Raw genomic sequence first — 24,687 nt, 5'->3', positions numbered from 1 at the left:
TAAACTCTATAACTTATGTTCTGAGTCTAGAGCTCTTCTCTTCAAGAGTGGAGAATGAATCGGTGAAAGAGAAGAGAAGATCCATGTTTGGGAGAATGGTTGGTTAATGGTTCTAACCACCTCTGGAAATTTTAGTTCTTGGCCATGGCGTCGATCACGAAATCTGCAATTTTTCTGCTTGTACTGCTGCTAATACAACAGAGCTTGGTTTTCTCATGGAAGAAAGATGAGTTCAGGAACTGTAACCAAACCCCTTTTTGCAAGAGAGCTCGATCAAGAAAACCCGGATCTTGCACCCTTATTGCTACCGATGTCGCCATTAATGACGGTGACCTTACCGCCAAGCTTCAACCTAAGGATACTGGAGAAGCGAAGGAAGAACAAGATGAACCCGTGAAACCATTGATTCTTAAATTATCTGCGTATCAGAATGGCATCTTGAGGTTTAAGATTGATGAGGACCCTAGCTTCGATCCGCCTAAGAAGCGATTCGAGGTGCCTGATGTGGTTCTGCCCGAGTTTGACGAAAAGAAGCTCTGGTTGCAGAGGGCTTCCACGGAGGTTCTTGATGGCGATTCTTCTCCTTCTTCGGTTGTTTATCTCTCGGATGCTTATGAAGCCGTACTGCGCCATGAACCCTTTGAAATTTTCGTTCGTAATAAAGGTGGTGATCGAGTATTATCGTTGAATTCGCATGGGCTTTTTGATTTTGAGCAGTTGAGGAACAAGAAAGAGGGTGAAGATTGGGAGGAGAGGTTCAGGAGCCACACTGATACCAGACCTCATGGCCCTCAATCGATTAGTTTCGATGTCTCTTTCTACGGAGCGAATTTCGTTTATGGCATTCCTGAACATGCTTCAAGCTTCGCATTGAAGCCTACCAGAGGTCCCGGGGTTGAATTCTCGGAGCCTTACAGACTATTTAACCTGGATGTTTTTGAGTATCTCCATGATTCTCCTTTTGGGCTTTATGGGTCGATACCTTACATGCTCTCTCACGGAAAAGGTCATGGGACTTCTGGGTTTTTCTGGTTGAATGCTGCTGAGATGCAGATTGATGTTTTGGGTACTGGGTGGAACTCTGAGTCTGGGATCGTTCTTCCTTCATCTCAAGGTCGGATTGATACGCTGTGGATGAGTGAGGCAGGCATTGTTGATGCATTCTTTTTTGTAGGTCCAGGGCCAAAGGATGTTATGAAGCAGTATGCTAGTGTCACTGGGACACTTGCAATGCCACAGCATTTTGCAACTGGATATCACCAGTGTAGATGGAACTACAGAGATGAGGAGGATGTCGAGCATGTTGATTCGAAATTCGACGAATTTGACATTCCTTACGATGTCCTCTGGCTTGACATCGAACACACTGATGGGAAGAAATATTTTACCTGGGACCGTGTGCTCTTCCCCCATCCGGAAGAGATGCAGAACAAGGTAGCTGCAAAAGGTAGGCATATGGTTACAATTGTTGATCCTCATATTAAGCGGGACGAGTCCTTCCCTCTGCACCAAGAGGCTACACAGAAAGGGTATTATGTGAAAGATGCGACTGGAAAGGATTTTGACGGGTGGTGCTGGCCTGGTGCTTCTTCTTATCCTGATACATTAAATCCACAGATTCGATCATGGTGGGCTGAGAAGTTCTCTTTCCAGAACTATGTTGGTTCAACTCCTTCCTTGTACATTTGGAACGACATGAATGAGCCTTCTGTCTTTAATGGCCCTGAGGTATGATACTAGTCACATTTCTGTTAATATTGCTGTCTTTAGATCCATTTCTGTGTTGGGATGGTACTTTTCTCTTTTCTTCTCGTAAACTATAATAACATGTGGGTCTGTGACACGATCCCATCTAATTAGTGGAGAAGAGAAATGCAAAATATCATTGAGTCCTCATTGTCAGAATTCGTAATGTCATTGTGGAAAACTTATGCAGAAACCTTAAAACTAAGCCGACAAAAATTGTGTATAGTTTTGAAAGGAAATTTGAGTTTTGTATGAGCACTAGAAATTGTAAGAGTGATTTTCTCAAGAATCTAGTTGAGTATTTGTTACAGTAGCAGCGAATGGCTAGAGCAGTGCCTCCTCTTGCATACGTTATGTTTCAGAGCCATAAAACAATGTGTTTTAAAAGTTCAGGTTCTAGCAAGCTTGAAATATTTGGAACCTTCAACCCCAAGAATATGGTTGAGGCATTTCCTTTGCTCCTTCAACCTCTGGAAGTCTTAGTTTCTACTTTAATACCTTTTGTCAGTTCCAAAGCAGGAAGAAAATGTTTAAGCCCATGACAGAAAGGAATTAATAACGCCCATGAATTTAGAATAGTCGTTTGATGAAACAGTGGATATGCATGATGAATCTGCAGTGACTAGTACCAAGTTCACATAATGTGCACTTTCTTATCTTTTAAAGTGTTCTGTTGAATGAGAATCCCTGGTGAAGAAATTGGGATGCCAATGGAATAAAATAGACAACATATTTTTAGTTTACAAACTCCTAATTTTTTCTAATATTATATAATTTGTACTCCACAAACAACTAATTTAATCTAACATTAAATTAGGGCCATGGAGGCCCTTTGTTGTGCCTTCCTCTGGAAAGGTCAAGAGTCCACTCGGTTCCTCCATCCCATCAGCTGGATTTCTGTCTGTCATCCCAAATCTGAAGGGGCTTGGGCATTCGGTGTATCTCCAATATCAACCTTGCCTGTCTCCTGAAATTCATCTGGAAAATTGCTTCCAGGCATAATTCCATTTGGGTTTTTGGATGTACTCTCACTTGCTCATTTGGACTGCTTCCATCCCCTCCAACTCATCCTGGGTCTGGAGAAAGCTTCTCCTTCTTCGCCCTTGGGCTCTTCCTACCATTTCAACCATAATCTTGTTTGGATCCTCCACCTCCTTTTGGCTTGACCCATGGCATCCGTCAGACATTCTCTTTAACCTCCTTGGCCCCCGCTCTATCTATGATACCCACATTCCCAGGCTCACCCCTCTCTCTACCTTCATCACTAATGGTTCATGGTCCCCTCCCCCTCACCCTAGACTCACACAAGTGTGGAACTCCCTCCCTTCCCTAAATGCTTGCGTCTCCCTTGACTCTACATTTTGGCTTCCTACCTCCACCAAGTTCTTTACCATCTCCTCTGCCTGGATCCTCCTCAGACTCCCCTCTACCCCTGCACCTTGGGTCCCCCTTGTTTGGTTTAAAGGTCACATTCCTTGTCATTCCCTTACCCTTTGGAGAGCCCTTAACCTAGCCCTACCTACCCAAGCTTTTCTCATTTAGCCGTCACATCCTAGTTAACCCTAACTGTAACATTTGTTGGAACTGTTTTGAAAACCTTGAACACCTTTTCTTCTTATGCCCCTTCTCCGATCTCTTTGGGAGGAAGGCCTTGCTTCCATTTGGCCTAGGTTGAGGCGCTCTTATGGCTTTGCTAGAGATTGGGCCTGGTGCTTGCGAGTTTTCTTGGGCTCCTCTCTTTGCGACCGAGTTGCTAGTGTTTGGTGCGATTATACACCCCTTATGGTGGGAGCAAAATCTTAGGTGTTGGGTCTTCCAAATCTCGATCTCTTGATATGATTTGGAAGGCTATTTGTTTAGAGGTCTCTTCTAGACTTCTTTTTATTCCCCATCCCCCGGTGATTGACTCTCCCAGGAATAGGCTAATTGTTAGTGCCTGGAGTCTCACCTCTTCCTGTAGGCCTCCCCCATGAGAGGCTTGTCTTCCCCTCCCCCATTATTCTCCCTTTGTATTCTTGGCGTTGTTGTCTTTAATATATTTCTTTATTTATCCCAAAAAAAAAAATTTAATCTAACATTATATATTTCAGAAAGGTAACATAATTAAAAGAGTAGGACACCAACCTTCTCTCTGGTGTTGCGGTCAGGATAAGAAACAAAATTGCCTAATAATTTCAGAATTTTTTTTCTTTCTTAATCTATCTGTTCTATCAGGTGTTTCTAATCTGGCTGTTAGCAGACACATTGTGATTGAGTGGACCTCAGGTACCATGCTCGCATCAACTTTCAGCAAAAACTAAATTTGTCATGGAGAAGTAAATCATTAAATGCCCTGTTAAAAAAGTGGATTTGTATTAGAAGAACTGGGCAGATGAAATGCAAGGAAATATGCAAATAATCAGAAGTGTTGATTAAATCATAGACTGATATTTGATATGTGGCCAATCTAGACCAATACCTCGATCCCATGTGGTTACAATTGCAAAACCTCTCTTCTACATGGCTTAACATTGATTCAGTGTAGAAGGTGACTGAGTTGGAGCTAGAATGCCATCAGCGTAAAAGCTCCCGTAGATCAGTATTCTCACTTACACTCTCCTTGATCATTTCATCATTTTCCACAGTGAAATTATCATTTTTATCTTTCTTAAATTCCTATCAGCAGAAACTCATTTACCAGAAACACTTTTTTAACCTGTCTTACTGTGCTTAATCTAAGGGTAGCAGTTTCCTACTGTTAGAAACTTGTGGGAATCTAAGTCCATAGAGCATTCTATTTCGGTCTTTTTTAGTAAACTAAAATACGCATTGGGCATGGGAACCTCTGGTTTGTGGTGATTGCTGAGACTTCTTTCCATCTATAGGGATCTGGTTGTTTCAGATAAAATCCATGTAAAAGGGAAATCCTGAGGTAGAGAATCAGTACAAATAAGTGGTTTTTCCTGCCAATCTTCATTTTGCTTGGTTTTTACTTGGATGCAAATAGAAAGGAAGTCTATCTTTTCTAATTTGATGGCAAGATATTCCTTTTTTCTGTAGTAAGGTGGTATACAACTGAAAATCCAAGGAGCTAATCAAAATTTACGTATAGATGCCAACAGAGTCAGTGCTTAATGAGGTGTAGAAACTTCGAAGTATTATTAATTTGTAAACCAATTGAGATATATTTTGGTTCATTTTTCTTATCATAACCCTGTTACATTTGTATCTTCTCTTGAGCAGGTAACAATGCCTAGGGATGCTCTGCATTATGGAGGTGTAGAACACCGTGAGGTACATAACGCCTATGGTTACTACTTTCACATGGCTTCAACTGATGGGCTTATAAAGCGAGGGGATGGAAAGGACAGGCCTTTTATTCTGTCCAGAGCATTCTTTGCTGGAAGTCAAAGGTATGGAGCAGTTTGGACAGGAGATAACACTGCAGATTGGGATCAACTCAGAGTGTCAGTCCCAATGATTTTAAGTCTGAGTCTTACTGGAATTTCATTCTCTGGTAAGTAAGATATCATTCTAAAGTAGTTGTTTCCAGGATTCTTTTCCCTGTAAGTAGGCCTGGTTGCAAAGGATCACTTCAACTACAGTATTTTTGTCATTCATTTTATACAGGTGCTGATGTTGGTGGGTTTTTTGGGAATCCTGAGCCTGAATTGTTAGTTCGCTGGTACCAGCTGGGTGCCTACTATCCTTTCTTTAGAGGTCATGCCCATCATGATACCAAAAGGCGAGAACCTTGGTTATTCGGGTAAATATATTTAATTTCTTTGTTTTTCATCATTATCTATATTTAGCTTTAAACTTGTAGTTTTTTTCTTTTTAAAGCATGTCTCATGGTCCAAGAAATGCTTTAATAACTTAGACACATACGATGCAGCTCAACCTTTATGCCAATTGGTGGCTACATATATCCTTTGTCCAATCATCTCTATTTACATAATGGTTGCTAGTCCTAAGCAATGCATGTCTTTCCTCACCTCTTCTTTTAGAGTCACTTCAGGTCGACCGCTGGCTCTTTTAGTTCTTCAATTTGAAGATCACCCTTTGTACTATGACCATTTGAAGGCCTTTGTTTGGCCACTTCAAATGACTTTCCTATAATTCATCATGTATCAGAGCTCTTCTATGTTGGCTCAAATTTGTTCATTCTTTATTTATATTTCTAGTTTTACTGCTTATCCATCACAATATTCCTGATCTCAACTACAATGTGTTTGTTTATATGTTGTTTTTTTTTTGCTGTCAACATGCAGCTTAGGGCATCATTGTTAACCGTATAACTATCCTGTAAAATTTACCTTTGAGGTTTAAATGAATATTTTGATCACACAACATTCCTCTCTCCACACTCCTCCACTTTTTTTTTTTTTTTTTTTTGGGGGGGGGGGGGGGGGGGATGAATAAATAAATATATTAAAAAAAAACCAAGGCCAAAGAGGAATACAAAGAAAAGAAAGGGAAAGAAGGGGGGCCTACAACCAGTCAAGAGGGCGACTAGAAAGAAGAATTAAGACTCTAGGATCTAACAATTAACCTATCCCTTGGAGAGTCGAAACCCGGGGGATGGGGCATAGTAATAAGCCTACAAGAAACATCAAAATAGATGGTATTCCAAATCAAGACTCGGAAACGGGATTTGGAAGTCCATCTTCTCATGTTGCACTCCCACCATAAGTGGTGAACAGTGGCAACAAAGACGAGCTTACCCATATGGTCGCAAATCGTGGAGCCAAAGAACGTTCTTAGGATCCACTTCCAATCTCGAGCAAAACCAAAAGACTACCTCGATCTAGGCCAAATAGAAGCAAGGGCTAAACTCCAGATGGATCGGGCAGAAGGGATAGGTGAAGAAAAGGTGGTCAAGGTCCTCAAAACCGTTCCAACAAAGGATACAATTGGGATTGGCAGGGATGTGCGACTAATGAGGAAAGCTTGTGTAGGGAGGGCCAAGTTGAGGGATATCCAAAGGGTAAGGGAGTGGCGGGGGATTTGGCCTTTGAATCAAACTAGGGGGGCCCATGGGACAGGGGGACAAGGGGACATGAGGAGGTTCCAAGCGGAGGCAATTGTGAAGGTTTTGGTATGGGACGGGGTCTAAATGGTGATATCGGAAGCAGAGGATGATAGAGGGGGGAGGGAGTTCCAAACTTGTGTAAAACTAGGATGGGGAGAAGGGGACTAAGAGCCATTAGAGATGAAAGAGGATAGGGTGATGGATTTGGGGATGTGGGAATCATAAATAGTCGGGGACCAAAAAGAGAGAACAAAATACCCATCGGATGTCAGGGATCAAGCCAAAAAGAGGTGGTGGAACTAGAGGATATTTGAGGAGAGATTGCATAAAGGGTTAGGGGCTGAAGAGTTAGAAGCTTTTTCCATATCCAGGAAGAGGTGGAGAGGGGTGGGGAAGTCCAGATGGAGTCTGCTTTGAGGAGATATGAGTAGACCCAAGATACCGAAATGGAATCATGTTTTGAGGCAATTTTTCAAATGAGTTTAAGGAGACAGGTCAGGTTAACATCATAAATATGGCGAATACCAAGCCCTCCTTCAGATTTAGGCCGGCAGGTAGCCCAACTGATAAGATAGAGGAAGCGAGAGGGGATTCTTGGCCCTTCCAGAGAAAAGTGAAAAAGAGGGATTCCATGGTATGGATGGAAGATTTGGGGAGAGGGAAGATGTCACACCAGTAGAGATAGGAGGACAAAACGGATGAGAACTACTCTACCGGAAAATGAGAGAAGTTTACCTTTCCAGAGCTGGAGTTTTTGAATGTGATCAAGCATAGAGGAGCAACGGTGACGAGTGAGCCTACTTGGGATAAGAGGAAGGCCCAAATAGGTCATAGGAAAGGAACCAAGATTGAAAATGGGAGAGCCGTAAGAGGGAGGAGTGAGCGGAGTCAGAGATACCCGAGAGGAAGATAGTGGATTTCTCTAGATTGACTTTAAGGCCAGCCAGGGACTCGAAGTGGGAGAGAGTGGAGAGAATAGAGGAGATAGAGGAGTGGTCAACTTTAGAGCATGAGATCATCAGCAAAAGCGAGATGGGTGAGCTTGAGGGCTTTAAACTTGGGAATGGGGTAAATGAGAAGTTGATCAGTCTTGGATTGGAGAAGGCAGGATAGGACTTCCAAGTCAACATTATTCTCTGTTTCTCCTTATTTATTTAAGATTGAACTCAGGTACCTGAAATTTTCACTTTGTTGAATCTCCCTATTAATCAATCTTCACTACCTCTTGTTAGTTCTTTACTTCTATTATTACACAAGTGACACACCATACACTCTGTTTTCATTCTACTAATCTTGAGACCTTTTGATTTGAAGGTTGATCTATTTGTATCTATCACTGTTTTTGTTTCATTCACCAAAGCAATATCATTGACAAAAAAAATACACCAAGTCATTAGCACAAACAACTATGGGCTTAAAACTGATTCATGATGTAATTGTAATTGGGAACTCACTGATCGCTTTTAAATGTCTCTAGTTTGCTCATCTATGATTAGCATAGACAAATATGGGATCAAAATTGACCCTTGATGTGATTCAATTGTTATTGGGAACTCTCTAACTTGCTCCCTCTTTCTTACACTAGCACTACACCCTTTTTTGTACATATCTTTCATAACATTCACATATTTACTCTAGATACTTTTCTCTCATATTACTACTTAAATTTTTAGGACCCTAAGATGTCTTTTTATAAGTTAATAAAGACCATATGGAGACCTTCTTTACATTCTATGTATAGAACAAAATTCCGTCGAAACTTGCAAAATTTCCACCGAAATTTTCCATTTTGAGAACCTAGAAACGAAAAACTAGAGGACTGGAAAAAATCCCAAGTTTCCATTGAAGCAGTCGAAATTTGGTTGAAACTTGTCGAAACCTGGTTCAACCTAGCTGGACCAGCTGGTTCATAAGAAAAAAAATTTTCCAAATTTCGTGGAAACCTAAGAAATTTCTTGGGAACCTGGAAAATTTTTTGAAAACCTGAAAATTTTCATGGAAACTTGGGAAATTTCGTGGAAAGACTTTTTCCTGCAAGTTTTGTAGCTTTTCCAAATTTTTTATTTTTTTGTTTCTTACATGTTTCCCCAAATACCCCTCCATCAAAACTTCCCTATCCAAATTGTGTATTCCCTCAGACTGGTTATCTTAGGCATGTTGATGACCAGACTTATAAAGTTACAGTTGTCGATTACCTTAACTATGTTTGTTGGTTGGAGGAAAGAATGTTGTAGGCATAGTACTACTCAACGCAAAGGATGGATCCACTCTTGGCACTAAGTTGTATTTTTCTTTTATTGTCAGTTACTTTGTATTTGATGTTTTGAAGTTAGAAATTATATATTGAATGTTATGTACTTAAGTAGTTAAGAGCCAATGTGTTTTTATACTCTAATTAGCTTAAATGCAGAGTCTCACCCTAAAATACTCCCTAAAAACCTGTCGAAACTTGCAATAAAAAGTCCTAAGTTTCCTCGAAATTTCTCAATTTCCCACCTTGGTTTCCCATTTTCACCTGGTTGAAACTTGAGTTTCCCTCGAATTTTTTTCTAGGATTCTATGGATCCTTCTATTTGTCTCTTAAGCAAGTAAACATCTTTTGTAATTAATCTTCCCAGCATAAGGCCAATTGGTTGTCAAAAATATTTGTTTCTTCCCTTCAGTGGGTTCTCAATTAGTGTCTCCCATAACTTCATAGGATGAACCAGTTTTATTTTGTTATTAAACTTTTATATACCTTTTCTACTTGTAATAGCTTTATAATTTGGATGTTTAACGCCAAAAGATATCCACATATCTGTGTGGAGATAATAATGGGTAGTTTGAACATATTTATCAGTTTCAATACTGTCACGTGGTAGGTTTTGGCTGAAACACATATCCACCTTCTTTGTGTGTGCCAATACTGTCACATACAAGGTTTGAACATGAGACTCCTTGTCCGCCTCCTTTATAGTGGTCTGTTCTGAATGGTCACATGAAAAAGTTTGAGTTTAGGTTAAACTGGGTTCTATAGCTATTTTAGTGAACAGACCATTTGGACATCATCTTTGTGCCACATAATGGCATAAACTTACTACTTAACTGCAAATGCATCTATATTTTAATATAGCTTCAGTGGAATTACATAATACCAACTTTTCAGTTGTAGAATCTATTGGTTTATTAGTAGGGCAGAAGGACAAAGTGTATAATATTACCATTCATCCTTCCCAATTTTCAATTTTCTGAAGGTTGGATGAATTGCCTGTTGAGAGCTATTTCTAATTTACTCTGTGCATTTGCAGATGATCACATGAAGTTTAGTTTGCCCTTATGCTCAAGTCATTTACTTCATCCGGGGGGTATGATTAGTAATTAGAAGAGGAAGATTCTTCAACGTTTCCTGAATTATTGGCTACAAGCCATACTATTAGGCCTCAGCTTTTTATTTTTATAGTTCAATTTGTGTTCAAAAACACAATTTTGTGGCCTTCAATTCTTATTTGAATAGTTTTTTTTGTGCTCCAAAATTTTTAAAAACATGAGATTGGTTTTGTTGTTATAATTTCCCCCTCCCTAATGTATGCATGCACTTTAAATCCTAAATAGAGCCTTTTCAGAGGCCAGCTCTTATGTCTTACTTTAATGTGGAGAATGCTAGAAGTTGAGGTTTTGAAGTTGCTTGATTATGTTCCTGATGTGATGAACAGAGAGCGGAATACACAATTGATGAGGGAAGCAATATATACTCGTTACACGTTGCTTCCATATTTCTACACACTGTTCAGAGAGGCAAACACAAGTGGGATTCCTATTGTGCGTCCCCTATGGATGGAATTTCCTGTGGATGAAGCTACTTTCAGCAATGATGCTGCTTTCATGGTTGGAAACAGCCTTTTGGTACAAGGGATATACACAGAGGTGCATTATCTAGCTCTTTTTACTTTGTTCAGTTGGTTTTTCATTTTCTGAAGGTATTCTGCAGACTGATCTTGTATGATTGGACTGCCATCTGGGTCAGAGGGAGAAACACGCATCAGTTTATCTTCCGGCAGGACAGTCATGGTATGATATGAGAACGGGAATTGCTTACAAGGGAGGTGTAACCCACAGCTTTGATGTTTCTGAAGAAAGCATTCCTGCTTTTCAGAAGGCAGGCACCATAATACCAAGAAAAGATAGATCTCGCCGGAGCTCCACACAGATGGCGAATGATCCTTACACTTTGGTATGTCTTTGATGCTAAAGTATCTCTTCGTATCATCGTCTTCCAAGCAACGAAATTGTTCATGAAAATTTCTAGTATTTCCTTATAATGTTTCTATTTCTTTTGTTGGTTGTATGAGCCTGTTTTTTTCTGTTTCAATTATGTCTTCCTACTTTGAGTTGTGTGGTTGCCACTTGATCAATTGATGTGCCTTCCCCAACCCCTAACCACCCCCCCCCTTTTTCTAGTTTTCACCTGTATACGGATAAATTTTGCCATAGGTTACTATTTCTTCATTCTGCTTGTTCTGAATATCTTGGAATGATTTCTTCATCTACATGCTCTGGATAATCTTGGAATCATATTTAGTTCACTCTCAGAACTTGATAATGCCAACTTTACCCCTTGGAAGTCCTTCGGCATTTAATGTTTTAAGAAATGAGGTATATGCATTGTCATTTGATGAATATTTAGATGTTTGATATCTAGAGTCCAAATGAATAAGACTCACTGTAACAACTTCAATCCTGAATTGCCTACCCAAAAAAAAAAATCAGTTTTTAATTTCTGATATTATAATGCTATCCTTGTTCCCCTGCTGCATGATGCTCATATTTCTTATTATTCTACTGCATTTCTTCTTCTTAAGTCCAAGCATCTAAGGTGGCATTAATCACATTTGGTTTGGACTTGTGAAAACGTTTGTCAACTGAACTCCCTCCTGAATTACATCTGAAGTCTTGTAAGACGGAGAGCATTTTTAGTCCTCAAAGTTTTGGTTGCTTCAATTAAAGATTGTATATCTCTCGTAGTGGCTGCTCTAACAGGTGATGCTTCAATGTTGGTTGAAATCATCCCCTCACTTCTCTGTTTCAATGTTTGTTTAGGTGATCGCTTTGAATGGTTCCCTCGCTGCAGAAGGTGAGCTGTATGTTGATGATGGAAAGAGCTTTTTATTTGGACAAGGGGCATACATCCATCGTCGCTTTGTCTTTTCAGACGGCAGACTTACATCTTCTAATATGGCACCTCCCACCTCTGCTAAGGTTCTCTTTACGTCTGAGTGTGTCATTGAAAGGATTATAATACTAGGGCTCTCCTCCAAGGCAAAAAGTGCTCTTATTGAACCTGCAAATTACAAAGCTGATGTTGAATCTGGACCCCTTAGTCTTAGATGGAGAAAAAGCCCCGGTGTATTTACCATTCGCAAACCCAGTGTTCGGATTGCGGATGATTGGACGATAAAGATTTTGTAGGTGTTAGCGAGATCTAGAAGGGAGATTTCCTGTTTAAGTAATGTTTATGCTTCTGAAAATGCCTTCCTGTTCAAGGGGGTACCTGTTAGAGGTGCAAGGGTTGGCATATTTTGTAGTTTTACACTGAGAAGTGTGATATTCTCCCCAGCTTGTATTCTGTTAATTTGTAGTTGTAGTGGAAAGACCATTCATTTTGAGTTTCAAAAGACAACGATTTTGGTTGGAAACTGCTTACGTACATGTGTAGATCTTCTTGTGCAGGGGTGCTGCTCTATGATAATAAGAATGATGTTATAAGGCATAAAAACTTCTTGTTCTTGGGGAGAGATGGTGGATGTCAGGACAGAGATTCCTTTGTGCTCTACTGGGGTTGTATGAATTTTTATGGATCATCAAGAAAATTTCCATACTGTCCTTTTTTTTTTTTTTTTTTTTGGTAAATATGAAACTATATTACATACTGTCCTTACCATATGAAACTATATTACATTCATCTATATCAAACGACCAACATCGAAGATATATGCTAGATACAGTAGTAGTTTTTTTTGGCCAAAGATACAGTAGTTGTAGTAGCACACCCTTATGCCTTCCTGCTGCTATTTTCTACTAAATAGGAACCCAGATTTTCAACACTTCACCACACTCGGGCTTGGATCCCTTGGTGGATACCCGGTGTCTGATGATCCCAAGGTCCCAAGACTCTCAGCCTCACTACCATTAGCCTGTCCCAGCCAATGACAGTCGTCAAAAGAGCATCCACTCTTATGATACGGTGACTCAACCACATCCACAGGCTTGATGAATGTAGGCCCCCATGCAGGTGTTCCATCCTCATACGTGTTATGGGTCAACCTCCGGATATCCGATCCGTCCACCTTCACCGTGAAAATATCTCCATAGGGCTGATAGTGATGAGGATTCGCAATTGGCTCCCCTGATACAGCCGCATAGTCAGATGTAAACACGAGGCTTTTGCCATCCGGGCTGAACCAGGGATGATTGGTTCGACCAGCCTCACCACTGTGAACCAATTTCTTAAGCCCGGTTCCATTTGGGTGTATCAAGTATAAAGCGAAACCCCCTCCGCCCGGATTATGCCGGTCCGAGGCGAACGCGATCCACTCGCCATCTGGAGACCAATTGCACATCGTATCCGTCCACGGACCCTCTGTTAGCCTGTAGAGCCCACCTTTCTCCCCCTCTACGGCATCCATCACATATAGGTTCTTGTGGCCCGACCGGCCCGACCGGAACGCCACCCACTTCCCATCCGGCGAAGCTGATGGAAATGCGTTGTTTTCGCCACCAATCGTCAGTTTCTTGTACGGAGGATAACCCGTTGCACCATCTTCAACCTCATCAACAGATACAGATACTATATCAACGCCTGTGCTTTCTGTAGCAAAGGTGGGACCGACGCTAGTGTAGATAACCCCTCTACGCTTCCAGTCCCAACCAGTAGAGAAGGCGGTGTAGGGAAAGACTTGCCTCTTTCCTGAACCGTCACGGTTCACGACGTAAACGCCGGGAAAATCCACGTAAGCAATTCGTTCTCCGTCGGGCGAGAAGGAAGGAAACGACCCATCAATCCTGAACAGAGAAAGATCCTTTAATGGGTTCTGGAGATTCTCAAGCAGAAGAGGACTACTTGTTCTTTCGTTGCTGCTTCCTCTGCATCGGTGATACCCAACACGAACACGAGTCGAATCGGAGGAGAAGAACGGATTGTAATGGTGGGTATACGGAGACACTAGTCGAGTCAGCTCTCTGAACTCGTTTCGTTTAAGGTCGAAGAGCTCGATATGACGGAAATCTGAGGAGGGTCTCCTAGTTGCCACGGCGATGAAGCCCTTGATACTCGGTGAAGCAGCTGGGGTGAACACATGGAGACCTGGCGGTGTGACTCGCTCAATCACTACTGACTCGGCTTGGATCCCTCTCGCCCGTGGCAGACTCGCTTTGTAGACGCTCCACCATCCATCCTCGCTTCTGCGATGGAAATACAGTGTGAAATCATCTGCCCAACAAGGCCAACCTCCATGATCGACCAATTTAATCCTCTCGGAACCATCTTGAGTCTTGAAAATATAAATATCCGTGTTGAGTTCTTCAACCTCCCCATCCCAACCCTTCTCACCATGCGAAGCCACAGCGGTCCAAACCCTAGAAGGGGACACAGAGGGACTGAAATCAGCGATTCCTTGAGGAGTTAATCTGCGAGTCTCACCTGTTACTGTATTGGTTGAGAACACAGCAGCCCAGCTTCTTCGAGGAATTCCAGGATTTTCATGGGTAGAAACATAGATAAGATGCTCCCCTGCAAGAGAAGGTCGGTCTTTCATAGAGATCTTTACATCACTTTGTTCTGGGGTTAACATTGGAACCTGAATTCGTGATCCGATTTCAAGAGCTGATCTTCTTGCACTTTTCTCTGAGTCGATGGGATCCTTGCTGTGATAGACATCAAGATAGATGTTGGAGGAGCCAAATCTCTCTGTGACGTAGAGAAGTTGAACAGGGGTTGAAAGATTTGGGTCTAGTATGAGAGATTGATTAGGGAGGAGCTGAGATAGGATTGAAGAAGAAGAAGAGGAGGAGGAGGGAAAGTAACCATTGAAGTTCACGGATTGACCATCAGTGTGTAAAACTTCATCGTTAGGCTCTGGTGGGTAAGATGTTGGGAGGCTGAAGATGTCAAAGTCGTAGGTTGCTCTCCCTAGAGTGGCGAAGACTATGCTGGTATGATCAACGATTTCTTCTGCAGTTGCAGAGATTACCAGGAGGAGATGAAAGAGAAGCCAGAAAGACAGACCCATCTTAACGTAGAACACTTCACTTGACTGTGATCGAGCCATTGGGGATGGTTATAAAGGATAATTGCATTTTGGTCTGTGGTTCATAAATGCCCTGCTGTTACTTCAAGTATCTAATCCAAAATTCCAATTCGAGAGAGTGATTCAGAACAGATCATCCATGGCGTGTCCCCTAAGCTGTTGGCCGTATCTAAGAGAGAGAATCTTGGATTAATCTTAGACCGTTGGGATAGGAGGTGGTTATTTTACAGTTTTACCCCTGTGTCGTGGTGTGCACGTTTCGGACAGTGTTGTCTTTTCTTGAAAAGTCTAACATATCCTGGTCCGAAAATGTCATGGCCTTGCAACTTGCAAGCATCAGGTCTTGGCGGGAACGGACTTAAAAGAAATTAGCCGAAGTTTGGCCGAGCCTGCAAAAACCGTTACAGGATATAAGAGTTCTTCTCTGTCATGGCGATTGCAAGAACAGTGACGTCAGTGAGAGAAATCAAGAAACTTAGGCACCAAGAAAACCCAACACTATGTGGTTGCCTTTCATTCTTGTATCTTCACCTATAAAACCATCTCTCTTCTGGACTCGTTCTTTCACTTCGCTGAGTTAGAGACCGGAGAGGGAGCTACGAGGAAGAAGATAGAAGGAAGTAGCAGAAACCTTGTTGATCACAGTGACTTCAGGGTTTCTGAAAATTGATTCCATTTCCCAACTGAACTAACTTTTTACTACTTCTGCATACTATCAATACCTGTAGTTCTTGTTTCACTTCATTTACTTTCTTTCCTTCTTTGTAGTCAGCTTCGCCGTTTGTCTCGCACGATTTAACCGACGGCTTCTTCTCGTTCCTCTTCGTTGATCTTTGAGGAACAGATGCTTGAGCTTCTGGTTGTCGAACTGAAGCAATGGAGCTTAAGCAGTAACTTCGAGCTTTTTGTCTATTACACTAGCTATTTCTTATTAAACAAATGGCTCCGTCGAACGGGAGTCGTCAATGTTCGACTTAAACCCGTTGAAGCTTGAAACCCTTCTTCCATTTCACTGTTGAGGATACTGTCATCGTCTCTGCTTCTCTTCTTTTTCTCCTATTCTTGTGTAATTCGCTTCTGTGCTTGTTCTTTGTACCAAAATTTGCAACATGAGTTACTTGAGACCGTCGGCACTTTACCGGTTTCTTCTCACTTTCCCTTCGCTGCGATGGATGCCGTGTCAGACGTTGGCGTTTCTGCGATGGCCTAGTCTTGACGGGTTTATGAGCGTTCTGGTGTTGGTGCTCTTATGGTCGATGTTTGTGGAGTTTCGCCACATACCTTCATCATCAATGTATCCTACCATCCGTGCTGGAGATCGAATTCTCGCCGAGAAGGTACCTATATTTCCTATTGATCATTTTCTCTTCAATTATTTTACTTTTATCTGTTAATGTTACCCTAGTCTTATTCAAATTTGTGACTACCCATTGAGATAACTGTAGCGTTGACTGTTTATTTCAAGTTTGAACTCTAAAAGGTTGGGATCTTGTGCTGAATTTCTGATAGTGTCTTTGGAGCAGTTATTAGTATTGGAATTCAATATGGTATGCAAATGAAGCACAAAAACAGATCTCATTAATGGAATGATTGGCGCTTTAAAGTGTGGAGCAGTGAGTGTTAGTGTGTTACCTTCTAAAGAGCTCCAACCACTGCTGCTCTGCATAAGGGCAGCTTGTCCATTTTGCTTTAATCACTGCACCCCATTCATGTGCGGACTTTGTGATTGAATTAATTAATTGGATACCATATTGTTTTGCAAATATTAAGGTTTCTCCATTGTGACCTAGTAGACAGGGGTTTGTATGTCATGACCCTCCCCAGACCCTGCATTGGCCAGAACCTCTTGCAGAGGGTACTCCCCTTTTACTGTTTGCAACCGTTGATGGTAACAACATGTTTGTTTAGGAATTCCTCTTTTGAAGTAGTCTATCTACCCAACTTTCACTACAGCTGGAATTTCTCTCTGAAATTTTTGCCTTTAATAATCTTCTCTCGCAAACATGATTCTCATTTCTTTCTAATGAATTGGAAGGCATGCTATGAATTTATTTTTTCTTTTTTGTTAGTTTTAGTTAATTTAAGCTTTCCTGCAACCTATGTTACCAAATTTGTTTAGTCATTGACATAACAGGTATTCTTATTCTGAACCCAGAATATTTATTTTTTCATCATGATTTTTTGATATTCTTTTATTCAACTGCTAGCCTTTGGTGTTTTTTATAATTATTGTTTTTTTTTTATCCCCTTTATTTATCTTTCTTTTTTCTTTTCTTTTTGTGTGTGTGGGGGCGTGGGGGGGGGGAGTGTTGTGTACTGGTCCAACCACTTCACAGTCTCCAACCTTAAAGCATTGTTTGAAGTTTGAACCCTCCTGGACTGGTTAAAGAAAATGTGCTGCTCTCATTGATTTTTCAAGTGCATAGTCAATGATGTATTTGTCAGAATTTTCTTAAAAGAGTAACTAATGAAAAGCATATTCATAGAGCAGCAGATTTTCTAAATCTTCAACAATTATCCCACTTTTATGTTTGTTATTACCCAAAATCTAGGCAGACCACAATGCACACATGAAAACAATGTGAATTCCAAATGTGGGAAAATAATTTGCATCTTATAGTGTTTGTATATGAAATTTAACTATAATCCTGAATCTGGGTTCGCACCTCAACCCCATATGCTCTATCACAGCTGAATGGCATATTAGGACAAAGTCTAAAACTCACCCTCTCCCAAACAGGTGTTGAAGCTGGATATCTCTGCTAATATTCTGTTTCACATGTTGATGCAGAGGATTTTGTGGTCCTCTCATCACCAGAATGGTTGTATATTAAAATATGTCCAACTGTGTAATCCTTGACGGGTTTGAGATACTATACCCGAAAAGGGTGATGCCAATAGCAGAGGAAGAAGAGAAAGTAAAGATGGGCATTGAAGTCCTTGCCCTCCTTAATGAAAGCAAGAACTAACATATATGAAATTAGGTGTTCTACCCCCCCCCCCCCCCACTTAAAGTGCCATTGAACAAGCTCATCAATAAACTGCTAGGAGTGTAGGCAGAGCAGCACTACTATTGTAACTCTGTAGTTCATATCAGTTTCCTACTCTTCAAGGGTACTTCTATCAGAACATTGCCACAGTTCCTCTTTTAGCCTTCAAATGTTTTATCTCTATTCCACTACTTAGGGAGATTCTTTTAATCCTACCCCTTTATTTTATTTATTATTTTTTTTTTTTTTGGTTGGGGGGGGGGGGGGGAGAGAGAAATCTATCCTTTAATACTATTCTCTGAGCAAATCATTGCTTGAGGTTCCTCATTTTTGCAGATGACATGGTAATGGCATCATCATTTGCTAAAGAAAGGCTTTTCCAACCTCGGTAGTATTAGTTATATCTTGTCCAACTGGTTATCATAGACTTCAAATTTTACCTATACTCCCCCCCCCCCCACCACCAAAGGAAAGAACAACAATATGCTAAAACCCTTCTTCTCTCCCTCGTGAATAAAAGTAACCGCACGCACACGGCATCGGTGTAGCTAACGGGTCGATCTCAGGGAGATATACCACTTAACTTTAATCCTCCTAATGATAACACGAGAGTGACAAGTAAATTTTTTTCAATTAATTACTTAAACTAAATTAGCGGTCTTAACACATGCATCTAACAAAATTGAATCGGGAATAAAAATAACCTAACCATTTGCCGTCCAGAATTAAAAGAGAAAAATGCATAAATAAAAAAATTAATAATACTAAAATATTAAAAGAAACAATAAATAAAAAGGGAAAGATTAACATAAGAGAGGCATGACCGTAGGCATCTCTAAGACCCAGGGGGTAGGGAAACAGTAAAAAAAAATTGCAGAAAAATAAATAATAGAATAATAGATAAACATAATAAAAAGAGAATCGTAACCAAAGAGAGGCACGATTGTAGGCATCTGTGATCAAGGACCCAAGGGGATTGGGGAGACAATAATAAAATGCTGAAAAGTAAATCCTAAATTAAGAATAGAGAGGGGTAGACAAAAGCAGGAACGGAGGGGGACGAGGGGATTATTGACGAAGAATACTTGCTTGCTTTCTTGAAATCTTGAATAACAAATAAAAACTTGATTGATTCGAGATCCAACTGACCCTAACAATCAGATCTAAAGTAATCCAAATCTGAAATTGCTAGACCCAGAGAAAACGAATCGCTTCAAACTTGAAACTTGAAATTGAACTTGAAATTGCATTAATTGAAATATAAAAAGTACACTTTCATAAATCAAAGAAACTAAACAATTTAAATATATTGCATTACATAAGAAATTGAAACCTAAACATCTAAACTAAAAATTGAAACCCATAAGCATCAAAGGAAGAGAGCCTAAAAAAAAGCTAAAGAGAGAAGAATAGAGAATGAATGAATGAATGATCAAAGAGAAGAGGGGTATTTATAGGGGGCTGGTGAAGTAGGTGGAGAGAAGTAGAATTGGAAGTGGAAAGTGAAAGATATAAAGAAGGTGAGAAACTTAAGGAATGTGAGATAATTAAGGGAAGTTAAAGAGGGTTGTGGGGAGAGAGTGAAAAAGGTGGAGAAAAAAATGGAAAGTTTAAGGTGGGGACATGGGTGGAGAATTTGACAGGAAAAAGAATAGAAAAATATAAATAGAAAGTGGAGAGAGAAAAGAAAGTGAAGTTGGAGAGAGAAAAAGCCAAAGAGAGGGAATGAGTGGAGAAGGAAAGGAATGGTACGTTTGGAATGGACTAAGATAGGAAGGAAGAGAGAGAAAATAAAAATAATAATAAGGTAATTGAATGAGAATGGAAAAGGTAACTCCTAATCTTTAACTACTTGTGATCTTCTACATACATCAATATTTTTCTTTTTCAACAAAAATAAAAAATAAAAAAATTCTAACTAATCTCAGTCATCAATCAAAATTGGCTTCTTATTTCTAAGATATTCTTGGAGTTGGCCCATAATCGCATTTCGATCCACTCCTAGCCGAATGCATAGAACCGAGTCTTCTTCATAATTGAGAATTTGAATTGGACCTCTTTACGCATATCATACCCGAAAACTCCAAATATTAGCTCAAATCCTAAAAAAATCATAAAATCTGCAAAAACAACATAAAACTCAAAGTAGTTCCACTCTAAGTGTGTAAAATGCATGCTTTATGCCCTAGATTTCACACATAAATGTGTTCATCAGACGGTTACACAGTTTCCATGGAGCTCAAGGACAGCTTTGGCAGTTGACTTGGTTGTAGGTCCATGGACCTCTATACTGTGTGGGAATATATTCATTGTCTAACCGTTCTAGATTCTTGTTATTTTCCTGTTATCATTTTCTTACTGTAATTTGGTTCTGGTTTCCTATTGTAATTAGTTTTAAGAATCCAAAGGAGTCATTCTTATTATGTAATCTGTTATGCTTTTCATTATAAGTAATAAAGGTGGTAAGAATTGTACAATAGGATTAAATCTCTCAGTTTTCTCTCCCTGTTCTTCCTTTCAGTTCTCTTCTTCCCATATCTGTCTTCTGCTGGACATCCAAATTCATTATGTTTCTGCAGTCACCAGTCATCTCAGTGCATAGACGAGGCCAACATGCCCAAGGGCAAAAAATGATATTGCCTGTTCACAAATCTCTTCTTTTTGCATAGAAAGACATTTCAGGTCTTCTTCCCACCTGTGAATTGGATCTTATCTAGGTACCTGGACACACAAGGGAACCTTGGTTAACCATTATGAACCTCTATGGTGAATTCTGTCTTGTTCTCTGAATAACATCCTTTGGTTATACATAAAATATGTTGCTGAGCTTTGCTTACTTTTGATCATGGGTGAGTCGCATGTGCTTGCTCAACCTCTTTATTTTTTGTTTTGTCATCGTATCCTACGTCTTCCTGGTGGGAAGGAACCCACTCAGAGAAGTCCAGCAGAATTTTTGTGCTACATTTGGCTAGCATCAATACTGGAAGGAAGTTATTATTAATGAACGCTGGTGTATGCACAGAATGATAGTAATTTTTTCTATATTTCTCCTTCAGGTGTCGTATTATTTCAAAAGTGTTGCTGTAGACGATATCGTCCTTTTCAAGGCACCAAAAAGTTTACAGGTCTGGTTGATGGTATAGAAAAACGTATCACGCTTATGTCTCTTTCTATGTCAATGACACTGTTAACCTTCTGCTACCCTTTCCTGTCTCTCCACAGGATATTGGATACAGGAAGGAGGATGTATTCGTTAAAAGAATTGTAGCAAAAGCTGGTGACTTAGTTGAGGTATTGCTTCCATATATAATAGTTGTAAATCTCAGTTTTCACATTGATACTAGAATGTATCTTCCTTCTTTTTATTTTATTTATTAATATGAATAAATAACATAAGATTAAAAGCCCAAAGAAGGGGAAAGAGAAGAATGTACACAAAGACAGAGGGGGGGGGGGGGCAGCAGCCAGCTTTCAAGAGGGAGGCTGGAAGGAGGAATCTATACCCCTGGTAACAACAATGAGCGTGTTCCTTGGGGTGTCCATAAAAGAGGTATCCTAGAATGTATCTTATGACATGCACATTGCACATATACTCATTGTGACTATTCTTTCAACTATTTTTGTATTCCATAATTCAAGTCTTGGTGGCTGTGGAGTAAATCTGAATAGCTGCATCATTGATTAGATTCTAGATACAGAATATGCTTTCTTTTGTTTTCTTCTCATTATTGTGTGGCACCATAACCCTTGTTGTTGATAGCAGTCTTTTAAATGGTTAGTCCCTAGCAATAAAGTGTTGACATCCTTGTAGGTTCAACATGGACTACTCTATATCAATGGGATTGCCCGTCATGAAGATTTCACAGCAGAACGGCCAACATACAAATTGAGTGCTATGGTATGTCCTCCCCTGTCTTATCATCTTATTTTATCAATGTTATTCTTTTCTAAATAATCTATTTCCATTTAGAGATTTCATGTATCAGCAGAGTGTCCTTGAACAACATTACGGGGTAGGAACCGCCTGGGCAAAAGATTACGACTGGTCAATTGATCATGAAAAGCTAATTACACAATATATCTTCAGATGAATAACAGAAATGGAGTTATGAGCAAGAGGGAAGAAGTGGCCCGGTGGACTCCATGTTGTTGACATCTGAGAGCTCCATGATTATATTACATTTGCCTGAGCCTCAGACGGTGCACTTTCTGCACTTTCTGTCCCTTGGTTATTCTTGGTTTCTCTTGGACCTCAACTGACAAGTTCTGTATATCAAATTTCTCTGGTTCCTTCATTTGCAGCATGTGCCTCATCATCATGTTTTTGTGTTGGGTGACAACCGTAACAACAGCTATGATTCCCATCTATGGTAAGTATATCCATAATTGAATCCCCAGGTAGCTACATTTATCTGTCAATTTAATTCTCAGGCAATAATTGAGGGACCATGACTTCTTTTTATCTAATTTGATCACAGGGGACCTCTACCTATTGGAAATATTGTTGGGAAATGCGTGATGTGTTTTAGAGCACCAAACCAGTGATATGAAGTGGTCTAGTGACGCATGAAACCTGTTTTATCTTTGTTATCCATGACTTTGGCTGAATCTGGGTTATGGCCTGGACTGTTTAGATGGATTGGGTTCGCTCTCGGGCAATCTTACATGCATGTCAGTTGAACTTGAAAAAATCGGTTTGCTGGTATTTGTAACTATTAGTTGTGACTAGGAATTTTTTTTTTTTTTTTTTTTTGGTAGTAGTTGTGACTAGGATGTTAAGATCCTTATTACTGTGACAGTAACTTCTAGTGTTGTGAACTGCGAAGAACAGAGTTATTGTGTTACACATCCAAAAGTGTATTTTAAGTTGTAACATGGTATGTGTTAACGGGCGTGGTCCTTCTCTCTTTTTTAAACTCTTTGGTCTGTATTCTGGCTGAAACAGAGTTCTTTCCTTCTTGGCAGCTCCCCTGTTTTTATTAGGTATTGGAGAGATTATCTGCAAACAAGAGATGAGTGGCTTCATGTTGTATTTTGCTTTACATGGTAAACAACTTGTGATAATTATTGATATGTTGGGGATATACAGTTTGAAGCTCCAAATGTTGAATTGTCCATGCCTAACAAAATGATAGCTTTATCATGATAACCTCTGGGGTACTCATTGCATCAATATATTTATTTATCCATAACCAGGAAAACATGAACCTTAACTGCTGAGAGTCTATCAGAACATGTACCCTTATAAACATGTTCCTTACCGACAAAGCCTTTCTGACCAGAGAGTTAACTAGAATTAATAGTTTATGAAGGCTTTTATCTGAATAATGGGTCATGAACTATGAAACTAGTAGTCTTCCAAAAAAAACGACAGAGACTGAAATTTCACCCAATTCTAAGGTTTTGACAGAACTCATGTGACATCCCTCAACAGAAACTGACAACTAGCAAGTTGTTGTCATGGCTTGTCTTCCCAAATTTAAGTTGGGCTTTTGATAGGGGGTGTCAAATCTGTTGGGCCTTTCAAGGTTTCACAAACGTTGTAGGTTGAGTCTGAGTTGGATTGGACTGATACAGTCATCAGTCTCGGGCTTCTATCAAGTCTTAGCTAATTAGCAAAATTGAAGTCCTGATAAACACAGTCCAGAATTTACAATTATAGACTCTGAATCAGTAGTGTCTATAAGCCTCTGCTGCATTCCATTACCAGTATAAATCTTCATCACTTAATTTACAAGGGTAGGTCAACTTGCCCTACAGAAATCCATGTAAGACAACTTAGATACAATTCATAAGATGTTAGTTGAATTCCATCTGTATACCTTACATGTGAGTTGAGAATAGAATCCTTACCTTTCATGGCGAAGAAGGTCATTAATCTTCTTTTGTATTTGTACTTCTGAAAAGATAACTTTTCTCCTAATTTGACAAAGTGAGATGCGATGCATTTGAAGCACTTGGGTTCTACCAATCTTCTCTGTTTCGGGATCTTTTAAGCTTGTCCTTTGATCCTATATTCCAACTCCCCCAACATTATCACCGCCATCATCATGGTCATCATCATCCATCATCAGTTTTGATGGCAAAGCTAAGTACAAATAGCAGGTTTGGAACCTGCATTGAAACTTGCAAGAATATGACACATAGCTGTAGGTCATTGGTGGCTTGGCTGCCATGACTTGGGTCACCAACACGTGTGATGGTCAAAGAATCTTATTGACTCTAAATATCTCAAGGAGCGGTTCAGATTCTTGCAGAAATAAAAGATTTGAGCTCTTATAGTTATAGGCTTCTAAAATAAATGAACATTGAACCGCCCGCCGCATGAAGACAATGAAAGCGATACCTAACCAAGAATAAATGGTTACCTGTCACAACTAGCAAGTCTGTCATTTCAACAAACACCTGGCGTGCACTGGCCGCTTCGCCGCGTTCGGGATGAGTCAAAGCCCACCCGAGTGAGATGGTAAATTGGTAATGTTGTAAATAGTCAACGAAACCAAGACCCTTTTCGTTATCTCAAGCGTGTGACCTCGTAACTAATAAGAGAAGAAAACATCAAAGGCACAAGCAAAACACGATTTTAGTGATTTTAGTGCCGTGGAGGTGGAGCCCACACGCCTAGAGGGAATCTAATAATCAGATATCGGATGAGAAG

At 40.1% G+C, this 24,687-nt stretch overlaps 3 protein-coding genes across 5 annotated transcripts; 2 read left to right on the top strand and 1 right to left on the bottom strand.

Moving 5' to 3' along the window:
- The first annotated feature begins 15 nt into the window (after positions 1 to 15).
- Positions 16 to 12,710, top strand: RSW3 (Glycosyl hydrolases family 31 protein). The gene is made up of 6 exons (XM_089158079.1): positions 16 to 1,728; positions 4,969 to 5,242; positions 5,356 to 5,491; positions 10,450 to 10,660; positions 10,761 to 10,967; positions 11,834 to 12,710. Exons 1-6 carry the CDS (start codon positions 145 to 147, stop codon positions 12,200 to 12,202), a joined length of 2,781 nt encoding a protein of 926 aa, XP_089014205.1. The 5' UTR covers positions 16 to 144; the 3' UTR covers positions 12,203 to 12,710.
- Positions 12,711 to 12,804: 94 nt separating this feature from the next.
- On the bottom strand, positions 12,805 to 15,187 carry LOC149027011 (uncharacterized). Its single transcript, XM_089158092.1, has one exon. The coding sequence runs from the start codon at positions 15,058 to 15,060 to the stop codon at positions 12,832 to 12,834; it is 2,229 nt and encodes a 742-aa protein (XP_089014218.1). The 5' UTR covers positions 15,061 to 15,187; the 3' UTR covers positions 12,805 to 12,831.
- A 41-nt stretch (positions 15,188 to 15,228) lies between these two features.
- On the top strand, positions 15,229 to 23,379 carry LOC149027010 (chloroplast processing peptidase-like). 3 transcript variants are annotated; one of them, XR_016173907.1, is made up of 6 exons: positions 15,229 to 16,376; positions 21,086 to 21,154; positions 21,252 to 21,320; positions 21,841 to 21,927; positions 22,019 to 22,399; positions 22,508 to 22,534. XR_016173907.1 is itself a non-coding variant. In XM_089158103.1 (6 exons), the coding sequence occupies exons 1-6, from the start codon at positions 16,149 to 16,151 to the stop codon at positions 22,572 to 22,574; spliced, it is 588 nt and encodes a 195-aa protein (XP_089014229.1). In that variant the 5' UTR covers positions 15,229 to 16,148; the 3' UTR covers positions 22,575 to 23,379. The 3 variants fall into 3 exon arrangements, 1 of the variants encoding a protein (XP_089014229.1); XM_089158103.1 differs by having other exon boundaries at positions 22,332 to 22,399; positions 22,508 to 23,379; XR_016173909.1 differs by having other exon boundaries at positions 15,232 to 16,376; positions 22,000 to 22,399.
- Positions 23,380 to 24,687: the final 1,308 nt, after the last annotated feature.

The sequence above is a fragment of the Hakea prostrata genome, chromosome 1, assembly GCF_041222555.1.
Source record: "Hakea prostrata isolate BN-2017 chromosome 1, UWA_Hpros_2, whole genome shotgun sequence".
NCBI classification, from domain to species: domain Eukaryota; kingdom Viridiplantae; phylum Streptophyta; class Magnoliopsida; order Proteales; family Proteaceae; genus Hakea; species Hakea prostrata.
The sequence above is the reverse complement of the archived record's forward strand: the minus strand, read 5'-3'. Positions and strand labels throughout refer to the sequence as shown.

Coding starts and splice junctions, on each gene's coding strand:
- RSW3 (XM_089158079.1), top strand. CDS start 145: ATGGCGTCGATCACGAAATCTGCAATTTTTCTGCTTGTACTGCTGCTA. Junction 10,661..10,760: donor TACAAGGGATATACACAGAG/GTGCATTATCTA, acceptor CATCTGGGTCAG/AGGGAGAAACACGCATCAGT. Junction 10,968..11,833: donor CGAATGATCCTTACACTTTG/GTATGTCTTTGA, acceptor ATGTTTGTTTAG/GTGATCGCTTTGAATGGTTC.
- LOC149027011 (XM_089158092.1), bottom strand. CDS start 15,060: ATGGCTCGATCACAGTCAAGTGAAGTGTTCTACGTTAAGATGGGTCTG.
- LOC149027010 (XM_089158103.1), top strand. CDS start 16,149: ATGAGTTACTTGAGACCGTCGGCACTTTACCGGTTTCTTCTCACTTTC. Junction 16,377..21,085: donor ATCGAATTCTCGCCGAGAAG/GTACCTATATTT, acceptor TTTCTCCTTCAG/GTGTCGTATTATTTCAAAAG. Junction 21,155..21,251: donor AGGCACCAAAAAGTTTACAG/GTCTGGTTGATG, acceptor GTCTCTCCACAG/GATATTGGATACAGGAAGGA.